The following is a 19,905-nucleotide window of genomic DNA, read 5'->3' on the forward strand; positions in this document are numbered from 1 at the left end:
CCACCAGAGCTCCCTGAATCTTTGTTTTTTTTTCATGGTGAGATGCACTCCATATTGAAGATGTCAGTCCTTGTCCTTCTGAAGCAAACACTTCAAGTCCTCCACAGTAACAGCAAGCAAGGTTGTGTCACCATATGCATGATGACAACTAGCATAATGCAGGTTGTTGATGAGTCCTCCTTCAATTCAGATGCCACACTCTTCTTCATGAAGTCAATGACATCCAAGGCTCACCCCTTGGTTTTTGTGAGTTATTCCAACAGGTTTTTGTTTACTTGTCCTTTTAGACTTCTGAGATTTTGTTTCTATGTATAAAATAAGTAGAATTTACTACACAGGTGGAAGGTGATGTTTATATCCAGCAATAGTAAATTAATTGAACTGGAACAAGTGTCATTTTTTAAAATTACTTTTTGTGTGTGTACCGTCAAGTCGGATCTCAGTGGTGCAGGAGGAGATTGTTCCTCCTTTTCCAGCAGAGGATCTGGTGGATTCGAACCATGTACCTCAGGGATTACAGTGCAGCTTCTTGCCTCTAGGCCATCAGAGTTCCCAATATTCTTTTCTAACAGCATCCTGACCCACTGGGAAGTCTTGCTGGGCCCTTCCCCTACCTAGGAGCCTGGGTTGTGCAAATAGCTAATGCGCCAGGTGCTAACTAAACATGTGGCAGTTCGAGCCTTCCCGGAGGCACTTCAGAAGAAAGGCCGACTTCTGAAGCTGAGCCGCTGAAGATTCTCTGGAACACAGTTCTATTCTGACCCACATGGATCACGATAAGTTGGAGTCAACTCCCAGGCAACTGGTTCTCCCCTATGCAATCCAACTTCTTTCCATCTTACTTCTCTTTTTTCCGTCTCTTCCTTCTTCTCCTCCCTCTCCATCTTTTTCTAGAGAAGAAACAAACCCTCTCTGTTCAGTTAGAGTAGGGTTCCCCCCTCTTCTGACATTACGTGCTTGCTAACACCTATGCTCTCAAGGTCTTAGCGTTTCCAAGTAAATGTATCAAAGGCCCTTCCCCAAGGAGAAAGTTCCCATGTCCTCTAAAAGGAATTGTAAGGTCAGTTATGAACAACATTTTTTATCTTTTTAAAATTTTTTTTTTCATATCTTTACATGATATTGAAAAATCTTTTAAGTTTTTAATCAAGATGATACTTGACTCTCCAGTGGAGTTGACGTACATAAGGGGTATGTGAAGAGGTGTGTGTGCACACACAAATAATTTTGCTGTTGTTATTGAGAATATAGACAACACATCAACTCAATAGTTTCCACATACACCATTTAATGACACTAATCACATTCTTTAAGTTATATAACTTTTTCACTCTCCTTATCTGAGTTCTCTCTCTCCATGATCACAAGGGGCTGTTGTCAATCTGATCACATAACAACAGTTCCGGAAAAAAGTGTAATGCTCAAGGCAGGCATTTACTAGTTAAGCTAAACTACTATTTAGTTCTGAAACAAGTTCAGGGGATATGTTTGGTTTAAGATTTAATGACTGTTTCAAGGCAGTAGTTTCAGAGGTTCATCCACTCTCCATCCAGAAAAAGTAGAAATTGTGAGAATTTGAAATTAATTTCCCCCTTTTGATTAGGTATCCTTTATAGAATCTTTGATCAAAATATTCAGTAATGGTAGTGGAGCATCAGTTCTGATCTCAAGGCAAAAGAGGCAGCTGATTACACAGGTAATTAGCCACACATTCCATATCCGCCTCCTATTTCCGAGTCTCCTTTTTTTGTTGCTCCAGCTGAATAGAGAGCAATTATTATAAGTTGGATGGCAGCTTGAAAACTTTTAGGAACCCAGACACTACGCAATTACATAGGTGATAGAACAGAAGCACTAAAGACATTATTAGGTCAATTAACTGTGATGTTCCATGAAACCATCACCTTAAACTTCCAAACCAAGGAACCAAATCCCATGAGGTATGTAGTTGTATAAAAGCAGCCTTGGCAGGTAATATTTCTTTTTTATCACTGAGGTAAACATTATCGCATAACTGTGCCAATTCCATTTTTTTCCCAATTCCAATTTTTATAGGTATATAATTTACAGACAGCAATTAAATAATTGGCTCTACAATTTTACCTTTAATCAGTATGATTTTTCCATCATTGTTTTTCCCTTTTTCTTCTTTCTCCTGAATCTGATAACCACAAATAAATTTTTGCATATATACATTTGTCTTTTCTTGTTCTTTTATATTAGTGAGATCTTACAAATTTGTCTTTTTATGATTAGTTTATTTCACTCAGCATTCTGTGGGTTCCCCCCATTCTATTTCAATTCTATTCTTTTGATCTTATGTCTGTCTTTTCCCCAGTACCACACTGTTTGATTATTGTTGTTGTTGTTATGTGCCGTCGAGTCGCCTGCGACTCATAGCGACCCTATGTACAACAGCCTTAAACTCCGCTCTGTCCTGTGCCAATCGCACTGTCTCTGACACTCCCATCCCAATTATCGTAGCGTTTAAAAAATTGTGATTTGAGTGAAAGTTTATACAGCATGTTGGTTGTACAATCATTCATACACATTTTGTTTTATAACTTTAAAAAATTTTTTTATTAATTTTAATGAAAGTTTACAGAGACTATGGGTTTCCAGTCATTCATTGTTGCACTGTTTTATAACTTTAATTACAAACCCCACAGTGTCTGTTCATCCTTTTTTGTATATGGCCTTTCCCTTCACCCACCTTAATAAGTGTCTATAATCGATTTATTAGGTTTCACTTTCCAAAAATTATTATCCATGTGCAAACCTTTCCTGAGCTTGTCATAATAATGGTCTTATCTTTATAACTTTGGGTTTTGTTTTTTGTGTGTGTGTGGTTTTTTTGTTTGTTTGTTTTGTTTTCTTATGTGTGTACCGTCAAATTGGATCTGACTGGTACAGGAGGCGATTGTTCCTCCTTCAGCAGAGCATCTGGTGGATTTGAACCGCGCACCTCTGGGATTGCAGTACAGTTTCCTGCCACTAGGCTACCAGAACTCACCTAACTTTGGGTTTTTTAAAAAATACTGATTTATTTACAAAGTTTTAATACATTGGTTTTCACACCAGATCTTTCCAATTTCGTTCAGCACCCCCACCCATCAAATTGTGCAACCCTATGATTATCCCCCATCCTCACTTCTCTGTTTCCATCTTCCCCTCCCTTTGATCCACATACTCATTCTAAAATAATAGTTTTATACAGTATTTGTCTTTATGGGACTGAGTTAGTTCACTCAGCATAATGCTCTCCAGTCCCTCCCAAGTTAGGTAGTGATTTACAAAATCATGGCACTTGCATGCTGTGTAGTATTCCATTGTGTGAATGTATCATAATTTCTCAGTCCATTCGATTGAGGTTGGGCATCTGGGCTGTTTCCATGTTCTTATGATGGTGAATAACACTGCAGTCTCCATTTGAGCCTAAGTTCTCATTTTCTTAGAGTCAGCATACTGTTTTTAAGCTCCACCTACACTGTAGCATGTGTCATAATGTCATTTTTCCTACTGACTGAGTGGTAGATGTGTATCATTGTATACATGAACTAGTTTTGCTTACCCATTTATTTGTTGATGAGGATACAAGGTATTTCCACCTTATGTCTATTGTGAAGAATCAATACAGCTGCAATGAACACTGGCATATGAGTTTCTTTTCAAATTTCTGCTTTATGGTCTCTTGGGTATATAGGTGGAATTTCTAGGTATATGGTAGTTCTGTCTTAATCGAAGAAGTAGGACTGGGAACCCACTGTAAAAAACTCTCTAAATAGCAATGGAATGTTGTCCAATATAGTGCTTGTAGATGAATCCTTTAGGTTGGAAGGTATTAAAAAACAACTAGGGAAGAAGAGTCCTCTTAAAAAAATAGAGTCTATATTAATAACATGGACAGAATAAAATTTCCCCAAAGAAAAACCTTCATTTGCTCATGTGGCAAGAAATAGCTGGAAATATCCATTAATAATTGGGATGTGAAATGTATGAAATATGAATCTAGGGAAAAACGGAAGTGGTAAAAAATGAAATAGAACACAAAAAGAGGCCATATTAGGCTGAGAAGGACTAGTATTTGCCATTTTGAATCAGGAATCTCAAATTGAAGAGGAATGGTGCCACATTCATTATAAAAATAACCAAACCCAAGCACTTCAAGATCTGCCCTGAAGTACAATATTGCCAGTGATAATAAGACAATATCCATATGCATACAAGGAAAACCTGTTAATGTGACTATTATTAAAATATATGTATAAACAACTAAAGCCAAAGATGAAGAAATGGAAGATTTCTGCTAACTTTTTTTCCTACTAGTTTATTACAAAATTTGAATACAAATTTGAACAAATTCTTTCAATTTCCCTCACCCTCTACCCATCAAATTGTACAACCCAATGATTCATCACCTCTTCCCCCTGTACATCCTCATCCCTCTGCTTCCAGCCTCTCCCACCCCTCCAGGATCCTTATACTCATTTTACAATAACTGTCTTATACAATATTTATCCTTGTGAGACTAAGTTCACTCAGTATAATGCTTTCCAGTCCCTCCCAAGTTAGGCAGTGATTTACAAAATCACTGCACTTGCGTGCTTTGTAGGACTCCGTTGCATGAATGTACCATAATTTCTCAATCCATTCATTTGTGGTTGGACATTTGGGCTGTTTCCATGTTCTTGTGATGGTGAATAATGCTGCTAAGAACATTGGTGTACAAATCTCAGTTTGTGCCTCGGTTCTCATATTCTCAGGGTATATTCTAAGTAGTGGAATAACTGGGTCATATGGAATTTCTATGTTCATCTTTTTGAGGAAGTGCCAAACTGCCTTCCAGAATGGTTGCACCTTTTTACAATCTCACCAACAATGTATAAGAGTTCCTTTCTTGCCACATCCTCTCCAACATCTATTACTTGCTGCCCTGTTAAACTTTACCACTCTTACTGGAGTAAGACGGTACCGCATTGTGATTTTGATTTTGCTTCTCTCTTATTGTCAGTGATTTGGAGCATTTCTTCATGTATCTGTTTGCCATTCGAATATCTTTCTGTGTGAAAATTCTTTCCATGTCTTTTGACTATTTTGTAATTGGGTTATCAGTCTTTTTTTTTTTGTGCAGGCCCAGGAGTATTCTGTAAACTTTTGTTATAAGACTTGTCCGAGACGGTATTACCAAATGTTTGTTCCCAGTCTGTAGGTTTTCTTTTCAACCTGTTGTAAAGTTTTTGATGTGCACAGGGATTTAATCTTTAGAAGGTCCCATACATCAATTTTATCCTCTTTAGATTGTGCATTTCTCGCTGTATTTGACAGTCTCTTTATACCTTGGACTAGCACTTCTAAGCTTAATCCCAGTTTGTCTCTTATGAACGTTATGGTTTTGGGCTTTACTCCCTGGTCTCTGATCCAGTTTGAGTTGATTTTTGTGTATGGTGTGAGATGTGGATCTTGTTTCAGCAATCCACACTGGATGTTCAGTTTTGCCAGCACCTTTTGTTGAGGAGGTTATCATTTCCCCATTTGATAGCTTTGATTTCCTTGTTGAACATCAGTTGATCATAGATAGCTGGGTCTATTTCTGGGTTCTCAATTCTGTTCCATTGGTCTAAGTGCCCGTCATTGTACCAGTACCATGCTGTTTTGGTTACCACTGCTGTGTAGTAGGTTTTGAGGTCAGGGAGTGCTATGCCTCCAACCTCATTTTTGTTTCTCAGAAGTGTTTTGCTTATTCAAGGTCTCTTGTCTCTCCAAATAAATTTGATAATTTCCCTGAAAAATGAATTTGGTATCTGGATTGGGATTGCATTGATTTGCTAACTTTTGAAGCCTGAACTTGATCCTTTCTGCGTTCAAGACGCATTAATATTAATTGTTGAGTGGGATGCAAAAGTTGGAAACAAAGAATTTTTAGTTAGAAAATATGGTCTTGCTGACAGAGATGAGGCCCGAGAGTGAATGATAGAATTGTGATGTTGGCGAAGAGTACTGTATATACATTTATCATGCCCCTATATCATGGACTGCCAGAGAACAAACAAATCATCTTTCTCGGAGGAAGTATAGTCATGGTGCTCCTTACAGGCAGAGAGGGTGAGACTTTGTCTCACGTGCTTTGGGCATGTTATCAAGAGGTGTCAGTCCTGAGAGGAGGACATCATGCTTAGAAAGGTGAAGGGGCAGAGAAACAGACCCTCCACAAGATGGACTGGTACAGAGAGTGAAATAATTTGCTTAGGTCAGTGGAGCTTGAGAGGAAAGTCACTGTGAGCTGGAGTTGACCTAACAACAACAACAGCAACAGGGTAGTTGTATTTTTAGGGTTTTTTTAGGAACTGTCACAATATTTCCCCCAACAGCTGTATTATGTTGTATTTTCACCAACAATAGATAAGGCTTCTAATTTCTCCACATCCACACCAACATGCTATTTTCTTCCTTCCTTCCTTCCTTCCTTCCTTCCTTCCTTCCTTCCTTCCTTCCTTCCTTCCTTCCTTCCTCCCTCCCTCCCTCCCTTCCTTCCTTTCTTTTTAAAATCTCAACCATTTAGTTTGTTTAGCATCCAGAATGAACAGATATGGAAAAAGGATATAACCCTGAGGCACACCTTTCCTCATTTTAAACCAAGCAGAGTTGCCTTGTTCTGTTCAAACAGTTGCTTCATGGTCTATGTATAGGTTTCACATGAGCACAATGAAGTGTCCTGGGATTCTCTTTTTCTCAAGGTTATAAATAATTTGTTATGATTCATATAGCCAAATGATTTTGTGTTGTTAATAAAACAGAAGTAAACATCTTTCTGGTATTCTCTGCTTTCAGCCAAGATCCATCTGATTTCAGTAGTGATATCCTTTGTTCTATAGCCTCTTCTAGATCCAGCTTGAATTTTAAGCAGTTTCTTGTTGATACATAGGGCTTATTGATACAAGAGACATAACAATAAACAACTGTTTTTTTAATAATCTTCAGAAGATTTTGCTTGCACTGATGATACTGTATTAATAACTTTGCATTGTATATTGTAATAACATGTACAATGATACTAATTATATTGTTTGATAATTTCCACATTCTATTGGGTCACTTTTCTTGGGAATGGCAACAAATACGAATCTCTTCCAGATAACTGACCAAGAAAATCTTCTAAATTTCTTGGCATAAACTAAATATATCAAGTTTCTTGGCATAGCCCTGAGCATGTCTAAGGCTGTATCTATTGCATCACCTCAATTTCTAGGGTCTCATTTTTTTGCTAATGCCTTTAGTACAGCTTGCACTTCTTTCTTCATCATGATTGGTTCTTGATCATATATTACTTCCTGAAATGGTTCAGTGTCAAACCACTTTTCTGAAATGGTATAGTGACTCTTTGTATTTCTTCCATCTTTTGTAGAGGTGTCCTGCATAATTTAACCTTTGCTCTATGAAATCTTTTTGTATTACAACTCAAAACTTGTATTTATTCTTCAGTTCTTTTAGCTTGAGAAATTCCCAGAGTATTCTTCCCTTTTAGTTTTCTAATTAAAATTTCTTGCATATTTCATTATGGTACTTTGTCTTATCAAGCTGCCCTTTACAATTTACTGCTCAGCTCTCTTACTCCAGTATTTCTTCCCATTGTTTTGGTTTCTTAATGTTCTACTGCGATTTTCAGAGTCTCTTCTGACATCCATTTTTATCTTTTCTTTCTAAGGAAAGGTCTGTCACTTCATTCTTACCCGTATAATAGACTCTCCTAAGTGAACAATGACCAAAGATAACAGATGAAGAATTGATGCCTTTGAGTTGTGGTGCTGGAGAAGAGTATCGAACATACTGTGGGCTGCCTAGAGAACCAACAAACAGGTCTGTCCTGGAGAGGGTGAGACCAGGTTGCTTTTTGGAGGCAAAGATTTTGAAGTTCCTTTTCACATACTTTGGGCATATTGCAAGGAGGGGCTGGTCACTGGAGAAGGACATCATGCTTTGAAGAGTGGAAGGACAGTGCAGGAGAGGAAGACCCTGGATACTAGGAATTGACTCAGTGACTGGGGTAATAGGAGTAGGTGTGTCAGAGACAGTGAGATTGGCATATTTCAGAGTTCAGGGCCATTATGCATAGGATCATGAGTTGTAGTCAACCTAACAGCACGAAACAACAAATTTCAGATCTTAATGGGGTTTTTCCTCTCTTTGACCCTCCACATTTCTAAATATGATATCCTTTTCCAAGAAATAGCCTCTCCTAGCAACATGCTCAAAGTATGGGAGACAAAGCCTTGTCATCCGTGCCTTCAAGAAGCACTCAGGCTGTACCTTTTTAAAGACATACCTGACCCCCACTGAGGTGACTGACAAGGTGACAGGAGCAATGGACTCAAGTTTATCAGAAATAGTGAGGTTGGCAAAGTATAGGACAGGATTTAGGTCTGTTTTTCACAGTGTCATACGATGATACCTAACAACAACAATGTTTCATATGCTTCCTGTTTTGTTTTGGTTTTTTTTCTTGATTTTCTTAAAGTCTTCCTTGATGGCACAGTACTTAGGTGCTGTAGAGTCTGTTCTGGTGCTTGTCTATTCTATCTATTACAGAGCAGGCTCCACAGGCTGTAATTTTAACAGAAGTAGATTTCCAGGTGTTTTCCTGCTGCCAAAGGATTCAAGGAATATCAACATGTCAACAAAGTGAGTGAACAGCCTAAACTACCATGGAGTGCCCCTCCCTTCCCTCCCTAGAAGACCACCCACCTGGCTAAACCACAGTGGAATGTCCCTCCCTTCCCTGTCTAAAGACCCTCCCTATAAAACTATAAAACCTGCCCTAATCCACTTTAGGGCATGGTATTTCCCTGGTCTGTCCCTCTGCCTGTTTCTCTCTGCACACCAAGGAATCCTGCCTGGGAGACCCCTTAATAAAGCTTCTTTAGCTTCATTTCTTTCTTTGGTCCCTTCCTTGAGTCCTTGGCCTTATGTCCAGTGCAGAGACCTACCAGTTTGAACCACTACCCTTTGGGTTAGCAATAGAGCACAAGGCATTTGCACTTCTAGACATCTTTGTTGGTGATGATGCTATATGCTGTAATGACTCACAGCTGACCCTCCAGCAGGTTTTCAAAGGCAGTAAGTCTCATGAGAGGCGATTGTCCATCCTTCTCCTGCAGAGCAGCCAGTGGATTCTAACCAAATGCCTTCGGATTGGCAGCACTACTCCTTACCAGCAGGCCATCAGTGCTTCCCTAGGGACTTTGGTTCTGTTGTTGAACACGTTAAGTTAGAACCTACCCATAGCTGACCCTCAAGTGGGTTTTCAGAGGCAGTAAAAAATTACATGAGAAGAGACTACCCATCTTTCTCTTGCAAAGCAGCTGGTGGATTCAAACTGTGGACGTTTGCATTGGCAGCACAATTCCTTATTACTGAGCCACCAGAGGCCCCCTAATTAAATTTCCTCGTTATCTATTTCCTCTTCTTTCAGACTGCACATCCAATTATTTTTTCATTTTCATCATTTTCTTGCATCATTCAGGAGGTGGCCTGTTTCCTCTGAGGTTGGTGGCCCACACTGACGGCAAACTGCCACCATGGAGAAGGGGCCTTTGCCACACTGTCTGATCACAAACAGGTTTATCACTGGCAGCATTACCAGGACAAAGGTCTCTTTATATATAGAGTGTGAGGATGGTACTGGATAGGTTCAGGTCTGTTGTTGACAGAGTCACTATGAGTTACAGGGGACTTGATAGCAACTAACAATTATGTCTTATGCTTTTTATCATTAAACATTAAATAAACCATTAAACAAAAATAATAACTACAATTAGGACATTTAAAAAACCAATATAAATAGATATAATCGGGTACTTCATTTATTAAGATTTAGTTACTATCACTGCTTAATTTACCCTGGTTTCTCTTTAAGCCTCAATTGGCATAACTTATAAATGTGTAATGAATATCTCAACTTAAGCTTTCCTGGTATTTGACAGATGGTTAATGACAAAAGCCCACAGGGATGGTTTCTGTTTAGCCTTTGATTTTGTTTTTTATTGTGCTGATAATGTGTAAGTAAGTATCATCACTAACTTTTATTGTACTCCAAATTCCTTGTCCTTCCCCTGCTTTCTCTTTTGTTCTGAGCGGAGCAGGGGTGAGGAACAAGGCAGAAGCATACCATAACAGCCTGCATGATAAGCCTCATAAAGTTATTTTTCTCAATTAGTGGTTTCAGCGACAAGTTTACTGCTTTGCTATAAGTGGTCTTATTCCCTGTGCATCTGTTCATTCACTCACCTATGATATGCCTCATCTAGTCCAACAAAATTGGTCCCCAGCATTTAGACTGCCTTACTTTAAAAAGACCATCTCTCTTTCAGAACATAACACTTGAAAGTAATTTAAATAGAAAGTAACAAGACTTTAAAGCAGAGCTATAAACATGATTTACTTGTGAGTACACTTACTTCTCTTGCAAATGATATTCATTTTATAGCAATTTTCCCTGGGTGTGTACCCTCTGCTTTTTCCCCAAATCCTTACTACTGACCCAAAGTCGTGTACTTTGCTTCAAAGACTCACATGGCTGGAAGGATCCCTTGGTACACTAAACCACAATTCAGGAAACTCCCATGAAATGACAATACTACTTAGCCACAATTACTGACTTTATTACATAGCCAATTAGCAAATTTTTTTAATTAGAGAAAGAAAAATCCCTTCGTTATTATTTTTGAAGTTATATGAAATGCACTTTTACACTCATTTTCCATTGACAGCAAGAGAACTAGAGAAAGCATTACATTCATTAGAACTTGCACTCTGCAGAGAAGCAATTTCTGGTAGGGAGTCCCCCCTCACTCCCTAAAAGAATCACTACAGAAAAAAGAACCAATGATAGTACTATTCCCTTTATATTACATTTTCATTTATAGTTTAAAACATGTATTTCCAACAAGTCTTTTAAAAAGAGAGAGAAAGAAACAACAACAACAAACAAAGCACAGAGAGACTAAATAAAGGGCTTCTTTGGTAACAGAGCTGGTCATTAGTCTTAAGGCCAAAATTTAAATCATTATTTGATGACTGTGATTCAAAAACACAAATTCAATTTCATAAGGAGGATCAGAAACCCAGAGAACTGCATTAACTTTATGGCAGTAAACATTTTATAAGCAATACTTACCAGTGACTGAGCTTTTCTTAGCTTAGATCTGTCCTGTAATTTCTTTTTCTTCTCATGTGTTTGTCGAGTGAGATCATCCTTTTTTTTCCGTCTGTAAATAGAAGAGCATTGTAAAAACTACAAATCGTGCATGTGGGTCTTTCCTCTTGCAATTTGGTTGTTTGTACAGCTATTTTATTTGATACTGTTGTCTCTCTGACTTTAAAGATCGTTTATTTTAGAAATAGCCTAAATATCTAGTAATAGAAAACTTGTCAAATAAACTCTGGCACATCAACTCAAAGAGTTCCAGAAGGTGAATATGTCTATAGATGATAGTACAGTAATCTAGGATATACTGTTACCTGAAAAGAAAGTTATTTTGTGTGCTATCATTTATTTATTCATAGGATCACTATGAGTAGTAGTTGACTCAATGGCACTTAACAAGAACAACCACCATCACTTAAGAGATTAAAAATATATGTATGGAAAAAAATATGTGGGTGCACCAGGGATATCATTGTGGATGTCAGTTGGATACAGGTTGAAAGCTGAGAATACCAGAAGAATGTCTATTTGTATTTTACTCACTATGAAAAAGTATTTAACTGTGTGGATAATAACAAACTATGGCTAATATGAGACGAATGGGAATCCTAGAACACTTTACTGCACTCATGGAAGCTATACCCAGACTAAGAAGCTGTTGTCATTGTCCGCATGTAGCAAGGGAACACTGCATGGTTTAAAATCTGGAAAGATGTGTGTCAGGGTAGCGTCCTTTCTCTATAGCTATTCAATCTGTATGCTGAGCAAATAATTCATCAAGCTACATTCTATAAAGAAGAATGTGGCATGAGGATTGAAGGAAGACTCATCAACAACTTGTGTTATGCAGATAACACAACTTTGTTCACTGAAAGTGAAGAGAATATGAAAGGCTTGCTGCCTTGGATTATGTCTCAACATCAAGAAAACAAAGGTCCTCACTATAGGACCAACAATCAATATTATGACAGACTGAGAAAGGTTTGAAGCTGTCAAAGATTTAATCTTGGTTGGATCAATAACTGACACCCTTGGTACCAGCAGTCAGAAAATCAGGAGAAATACTGCACTGAGCAAGTCTGTTGTCAGGGACCTCTCAAAATGGTGAAGAGCAATGATGTCAGTTTGAAAACTAAATTGAACCTATTCAGGGTGTGGTGTTCTCAATCACCTTCTGTGCATCAGAGAGCTGGACAATGAATAAGGATTATAGAAGAATTGATGGCTTTGAATTGTGGTGCAGGAGAAGAGTATTGAATATCCCATGGACAGCCAAAAAAGCAAACAGAAATGTCTTGGAAAAAGTGCAGCAAGAATGCTCCCTTGAAGTTATAACGGCAATGTTTCATCTTTCATAATTTGGACATGTAGCTAGGTGAGGCTATTCCTCGGAAAGGGACATCATGCTTGGGAAGATGGAGGGTCAGCAAAGGAGGGGAAGACACCTAATGGGATGGACTGACATAGTGAATTTAGCAATGGGCTCTAGTGCATCAGAGATGATGGAGATGGAGCAGGATAGGGCAGGGTTCAGGTTGAATTGACTGTTATGGGTTTTACACACACACACACACACACACAGTTGTTGTTGTTGTTGGGTGGTATTAAGTATGACTCATAGTGATCCTTTGAACAATAGCCCTGAACCCTGCCCTATTCTATGTCTTTGACATATCTGCTCCCATTGCCACAGTTACTTTGTCAGTCTCTCATTCAGGGTCTTCCTGATCTTCTGAACAGACCTTCTACCCTTCGAAGTATGATGTCCTTCTCCAAGGACTAACCCCTCTTAGTAACATGTCCAAAGTATGTGACATGGAGCTTCAAATCCTTGCCTCCAGAAAGCAACCTGGTTTCACCTTCTCTAGGAAATAATTGTTTGTTTTCTTGGCAGTTCATGGTTTGTTCAATATTTTTCTCCAACACCACAACTCAAAGGCATCGGTTATTTTTCTGTCATCCTTAGTCACTGTCCAGCTCTCAGATGCATAGCAAGTAATTGAGAAAACCATAGTACACCAGGTGTACTATAGTCTCTAGACTGACATAATTGCTTTTCAGCACTCTGGAGAAGTCCCTCTCTTTTGATTTGCTTTTGAAGCAACTCATTTGATTTCCTGACTGGTGGGCCACGAGTCTGTAGATTGTGGCGAGCAAGATGAAATTGTTAGCAATCTCAATCTTTTCTCCATCTATCATGATGCTGCCAGTTGGCCTAGAGAGGGAAATATTTGTTTTCTTGATGTTGACGTACAATCCATATCGAAGACTTCAGTCCTTGACCTTCAATGGCAAATGGTTCAGGTCCTCCTCAGTTTCAGAGAGCAAGGCTGGTATCATCTGCATAATGCAGGTTGTTGATGAGTTTTTCTCCAATCCTGATGTCACATTCTTCTTCATAAAGTGCAGCTCCCCAATGACCTGTTCTGCATATAGAGTGAAAAAGGTACAGAGAAAGATTACATCCCTGGCATACTCCCTTCGTAATTTTGAACGCTGCAATGTTTTCTTGCTATGCTTGTACAACAGCTTCTTGGTATAGGAAAAGGTTTCGCACAAGCACAATCAAGCGTTCTGGAATTTCTATTCTTCTCAATGTTAGCCACAACTTGTGGTGAGCTACATGGTCAAATTCCATCCTTCTGTTACTTTTCCATTTCAGCAAAAATCCATTTGACATTGGCTATGATATCCCTAGTGTCGTGGCCTTTTTTAAACCCAGCCTGTATTTCTCTGGCAGTTCTCTGTTAGGTGCTGTTCTATTACTTTTTGGAATCTTCAGCAAAATTTTGATTACATGTGGTATTAGTGACATTATTGGATACTTTCCACCTTCTTTTTGGAATAGGACTAAATATGGACCTCTTCCAGTCAATTCTCCAGATTTCTTGGCACAACCCAATGAGCACATCCAGGGCTGAATCTGTTTGTTGAAATATGTTCATTGTTATTCCATTGATTCCTGGGGCCTCATATTTGTCAATTCTTTCAGAGCTGCGAGAAGTTCTTCCTTTATCATCAATGGTTCTTGATCATTTGCTACTTCCTGAAACAGTTCTGTGTCAGCTAAAGTATGTATATATGTATGTATGCATGTATGTATTTATTTTGTAAGGAACTGTGTATTCCTTCCATCTTCTTTTGATGCTTCCTGGATCATTCACTCTTCTGTCCATAGCATCTTTAAGATGGCAACTTGAGGCTTGAACTTGTTCTTTAGCTCCTTGAGCTTAAGAAATGTCAAGCAAGTTCTTCCCTTTTGATTTTCTGACTTCCGCTCTTGGCACTTTTTTTTTTACATTTTATTTATTTATTTTACTTGAATGCCGCCAAATTGGATACGACTAGCACAGGAGGAGATTGCCCCTCTTTCACCAGCAGAGCATCTGGTGGAATCAAACCACATGCCTTCAGGACTGCAGTGCAGCTTCTTGCCACTAGTCCACCAGAGCTCTCTACATTTCTAAATATTATAAAATACATTACATTATAAAAGACTTTGCCTTGTCTTCATGAGCTGCCCTTTGAAATCTTCTGTTGAACTCTTTAACTTCTTGATTTCTTTCCTTTGACTTCTTGAAGTTCTAGTGCAATATTCAGAGTTTTTACTGACATCCACCTCAGTCTTTTCTTTCTTCTTTGTCTTTGTAATGAACTTTTGCTTTCTTGATGGGCAATATTCTTGATATTATCACATAGCTCATATCATCTTTGTTTATGAGGTTCTTAGTATTCTAGTATTGAAATATTAGGCATTGGTGAGCTGAGAAGGATTGACATGGGCCATTTTGAATCAGATAATCATATGATCTACTATACTGGCAATAAAAAAGTGAGGGAAAATGGGGTCACATTTATAGTCAAAGAAACAATTTCTAGATCCATCCTGAAATACAATATTGTGACAGGATATTATCTATATTCATACAAGGAAGACTTGGTAATACCACTATCACTCAAATATATATAGCCACAACTAGAGCTAAAGAGGAGGAATTAGAAGATTTCTGCCCAAGGAAATAATGAAATATTATGCAAAATGGATGACCCTGGAGGACATTATGTTGTTGTTGTTGTTATGTGCCGTCGAGTCGTTTTCGACTCATACCGACCCTATGCACAACAGCCCTAAACCCTGCTCTATCCTGCGCCAACCGCACTGCCTCTGACACACCCATCCCGATTACCCCAGTCACCGAATCAATCCATCTCATAGAGGGTCTTCCCCTCCTGCGCTGTCCCTCCACCCTCCCAAGCATGATGTCCCTCTCCAAGGACCCATCCCTCCTTGCATCGTGTCCAAAGTATGTCAGACGAAGCCCCAGAATCCTTGCCTCCAAGGAGTAGCTTGGTTTAATCCTCTCCAAGATGAATCTGTTTGTTTTCCTGGCAGTCCATGGTACATTCAGTACCCTTCTCCAGCACCACAGATCAAAAGCATCCACTCTCCTTCTGTCCTCCCTAGTCATTGTCCAACTCTCTGATGCATAACAAGCGATTGCAAATACCATGGTCTGTATCAGGCGCACCTTAGTCTCCAGAGAGACACCGTTGATACTGAGTGAAATATCTCAGTCACAAAAGGACAAATATTGCATAGGGCCACTGTTGTAAAACGGGACTGACATCACTGAGGGAAGACAGAAAAGGATGGGAGAAATGATGTCTATTACATTGAAACAGATGAGGGAGAGAAGTATTTAAAAGGGATATATGAATGGGTATTCTTGTTATTACAGAAGTCCAGAGTGAAGGCTGCATAGTGGAGTGGACTTGGGGAGAAAGATTGCATAACAATGAAAGAGTTTTTCTTTCTTTTCAAGAAGAGTTAATTAGGGGGGAGGGGAGGTTGGGAGAAAAGTGCAACAATGAATGACTGGAAATCCTTAAAAAAAATAAATTTCTGCCAAATTTTACACTCTGAAATAGGTCAAACATGCAACCGAGATTCATTAATGATAATAACAACTGGTGACTGGAATGCAAAAGTTGCAAATAAAGAAGGATCGGGAATTGGAAAACATCGACATGGTGACAGAAATGAGAGTGGAGATAGAAGGATAGAGTTTTGTGTAAGCAATTGTTTACTCATTGCAAATATCTTTTATAAAAATCACAAAAGGTGACTATATACATGGACCTCACCAGATGGACTTTCTCAGGAATCATATTTATTACATGTGTACAAAGAATTATTGAAAAAGCTTAATATCAACTGTGAAAACTAGTCCAGGTGATAACCGTGGAACAGACCATCAGGTACATACATGCAAATCCAAACTGAAAACAAATCCACAAGAACCAAAAATTGTTCTTGAGTCTATCCCACATGCGGAGTGAAATATTTCAGTCACAAAGGGACAAATACTGCATAATGCCACTGTTATAAAATAGGATTGACATGAGGGCTGGGAGGAAACTAAGAAAAGAGCAGGTAAATAATGCATTTAAATCTATGAGGGAAAGAACTATCTAAAAGAAATACATGATTAGGGCATGACAAGAGTCCAGAATAAGAGGTGCATAACAAAGTGGACTTGGGGGTGGAAGGAAAGGAAGAAATTGTGCAACAATGAAAGAAAAATGTTAAAGAGAAAAACAAACTGGGGGGAGTAGGGAGGAAACTGTGCAACAATGAATGAATGGAAATCCCAGTTTTCTGTAAACTTTCATTAAAATATCAATTAAAAAATTAAAATAAATAAATATCTATATATGTGTGTATATACAAACACACATTTATATTTATATGTGTACACAGACATGCTCACACTCACACAGACACACACACACTCACCACTCACACTCACACAGACACCCACAGCTCTGGCAGCATAACACATGGCAAATTGTGATGTTAACCAAAAGACTTCCTGCAGTTTGAATTTACCAATTGCTCTGTGGGAGAAAGATGGCAGTTTCCTCCCGTTATGATTTAAGGCTTCAGAAACCCCGAGGAGGGAATGCTATGACTTAGCACTGATTCACTGGCAATGAATTTGCTTGTTTGAGACACACACACACACACACACACACACACACACACACACACACACGTTTATATGAGAGAAAGAGGTATTTTCTTCTATTTTTAAGTACAAAGATTAAACATAAACCTCTAAGATATGGTTATGTAAGTAGGATTTCTATGTATTATGATCAGGAACAGGAAACAGTACAGCAACACAAGGACAAAAGCTAGACTTCTTAAAATTTGAACTTCTGGGCATTTCGTGAACATCCAAAAACTAACTATAGTGTCACTAGGGCTTCCTTGATCAAATCTAGTTAAGAAAAATTACTAGCTCTCAAGTTAGAATGTAAAGATGAGTGTCAGCACACAGAAATTTCAAACATACGGAAAGCTAAAAGCACAGTGCAGTGGTTATCCACATGGATTATCCATATCCACTATTTCAGTTCAGTGATCAGTAACATTCTGTTCTATTTGCTTTCTCCATATGCTTGTGTGTGAGCCTGTATGCATGGAGATGCACACATGTGTGCGCAAACCATTCCTCTTACACACACACGCCAAACGCACACTTTAAGAAGTTCCCAACTATAAGCTTATAACACCAGCTGTTGTCTCAGAGAGACTGAAGATTCGGGGTTCCCTGGCCAGGGCAGCCCTTCAGGAGCTTCTAAGTAAAGGGCTTATCAAGCTGGTTTCAAAACAGAGCTCAAGTGATTTACACCAGAAACACCAAAGGTGGCGATGCTCCAGCTGCTGGAGAAGATGCATAAACAGGTTCAACCAAACTGTACATTCTAAAAAATAAAATTTGACTCAACCAAAAAAAAAAAATCTGATCCTTAAGAGGCCACCTTACCCCTTCAGCTCTTTTGTATCTGTGGGCCAAAGAAGGTGGCTGCAAATAAATTGACAGCTCTACATTCATGAAGTGAGATACAGTTTTGTCCAATTTCACTTGATCAATCTTAACTTTATTGTCTTTCCTGTCAGCAATCTGACAGAATTTCCCAACAGATTCTACATCCGACTGGGTCAGTTTACCAACCGGCTGCCTTAGATTCCCAATTTAGGGTCTGTTCTCTGAATTTGGATCTCAATTATCCGCTTCAGAAATTGTGCCTAGTAGACCAAGAGCTCCGCCTCTCTTACTCCTGGGCATTGGAGTGGCTCAAGCAAGTTGATAAGCAATAGACACTAAAAGAGGACCTGATAATTAAGGAAACAACTAAATTAGTGAAAAAAATCCTTGACAATTTTTTGGGGGGGGCCAGGAAGTTCAATTTATATGTACACAGGGCAGTGCTAACCAAGGTTGTCATGAATACAGGGCCTGCCACTTGTTCAAGAGGCCATGGTTGGGGTTGTACTTCACCCCACCACCATCTAGGATGAGTCTCTTTTGAGCCACCATGTCCTAAAACCCTTTAATTTTTCTTTGCTTCAGCTAGGTTGTATTGTTGTGTACCATCAGGTTGGAGCCAACTCATGGCTGATCCTTCAGTGAGTTTTCAGAAGCAGTTTAATCTCACGGGACAAGACTACTCATCTTTCTCCCGAAGAGCAGTTGTAAGATTCAAACTGCATGCCTTTGGTATGGTAGCACAGCTCCTTACCACTAGGTCACCAGAGCCCCCTGGATGGCCTAGTGTTAATTTCCTAAGAACAGTTAATGTCCTTTAACTATAGGAAGCATTTCAAGTTAGGTAAAGGTATACCCATATCACAATTACTCCAGTCCACTTCTGTAATGCAAGCATTTTAGGGAAGACCCAACGAATTCGACTATACATTCTGTATCAAAATTTTCTGTCAGATTTATAAACAGGTGGTTGTTGCTGTTAGGTATCACCAAGTCAGTATTAACTCACAGACTCCATGTCCAAAAGGAAGAAACCCTTCCTTCCCTACTTGTGCCATCTTCATAATGTGTTGGGCTTAAGTTGATAGTTGCAGTCACTGTGTCAATTATCATGTTGAGAATCTTCCTCTTTTTTGCTGACCTTCTGGTTTTCCAAGCATGATGTCCCTCTCCAAGCACTGGCCCTTCCTGCCTGATAACATGCCCTACGTATGTGAGAAGTTTCACCATCCCCTGCTTCTAAGGAGGACTCTACATGTACTGCTTTTGGGACAGATTTGTTTTTTTGGCAGGCCATGGTATATTCATTATTATTCCCCAAAACCACAATTCAAAGACTTCAATTGTTCCTCCATCACACTGTTTTCTAAACCTTCATTCCAATTTTGGAAAAGTGATTAGCATTTGGGTCCATGTTTTAAAGTATCTGAAGTCTCAATTTAGTTTAGGAAAAAACTTCTGCCAATCTTTCAACTTTAAGAAAAAAAAAATTGGCATTCTTCCTCATTATTTCTTTCTTCAACATTTCTTTTCTTTTCAATGTTCAATAAGTCCAATCTGCTGAATCTCCTCACCCAATGTTTACTCCACTTCAGTTCTATCAAGTTCTAAATTCAGTGATTTGCCACATGGACAACCTGTCCCATTGATCTCTTCCATAAGATTTTCCTGATTACGAAATATGTTTATGGCATTGAAGTCTTTGGGGGAGAGAATATTTTTTATTTTAGGGCATTATGTTTATCGTAAGAGTACGGAATGAGGGTTGCAAAGTGGATTCTATTTGGGGGTTGGGGAATGTGTGTGGGGGATTGCTTACCAATGAGGGAGTTTTTCTTTTGCGTTTGAAGGAGAGGAGCAAACGGGGTG

The 19,905-nt window shown here is 38.9% G+C and overlaps 1 protein-coding gene across 1 annotated transcript in view; it reads right to left on the reverse strand.

The window, feature by feature from the left end:
- Positions 1-10,746: 10,746 nt before the first annotated feature.
- Positions 10,747-19,905, reverse strand: part of FBXO16 (F-box protein 16) — a 57,747-nt gene continuing 48,588 nt past the window's right edge. Inside the window, exons 6-7 of the mRNA XM_006884930.1 lie at positions 11,171-11,261; positions 10,747-10,848 (exon numbers count right to left, since the gene is read on the reverse strand). Of these exons, the coding sequence (XP_006884992.1) occupies positions 10,747-10,848; positions 11,171-11,261 (193 nt within the window). The remainder of the gene's footprint in view (positions 10,849-11,170; positions 11,262-19,905) is intronic.

Source organism: Elephantulus edwardii, unplaced genomic scaffold, assembly GCF_000299155.1.
Source record: "Elephantulus edwardii isolate Elephantulus edwardi_28Jun2011 unplaced genomic scaffold, EleEdw1.0 scaffold00038, whole genome shotgun sequence".
Classification (NCBI taxonomy): domain Eukaryota; kingdom Metazoa; phylum Chordata; class Mammalia; order Macroscelidea; family Macroscelididae; genus Elephantulus; species Elephantulus edwardii.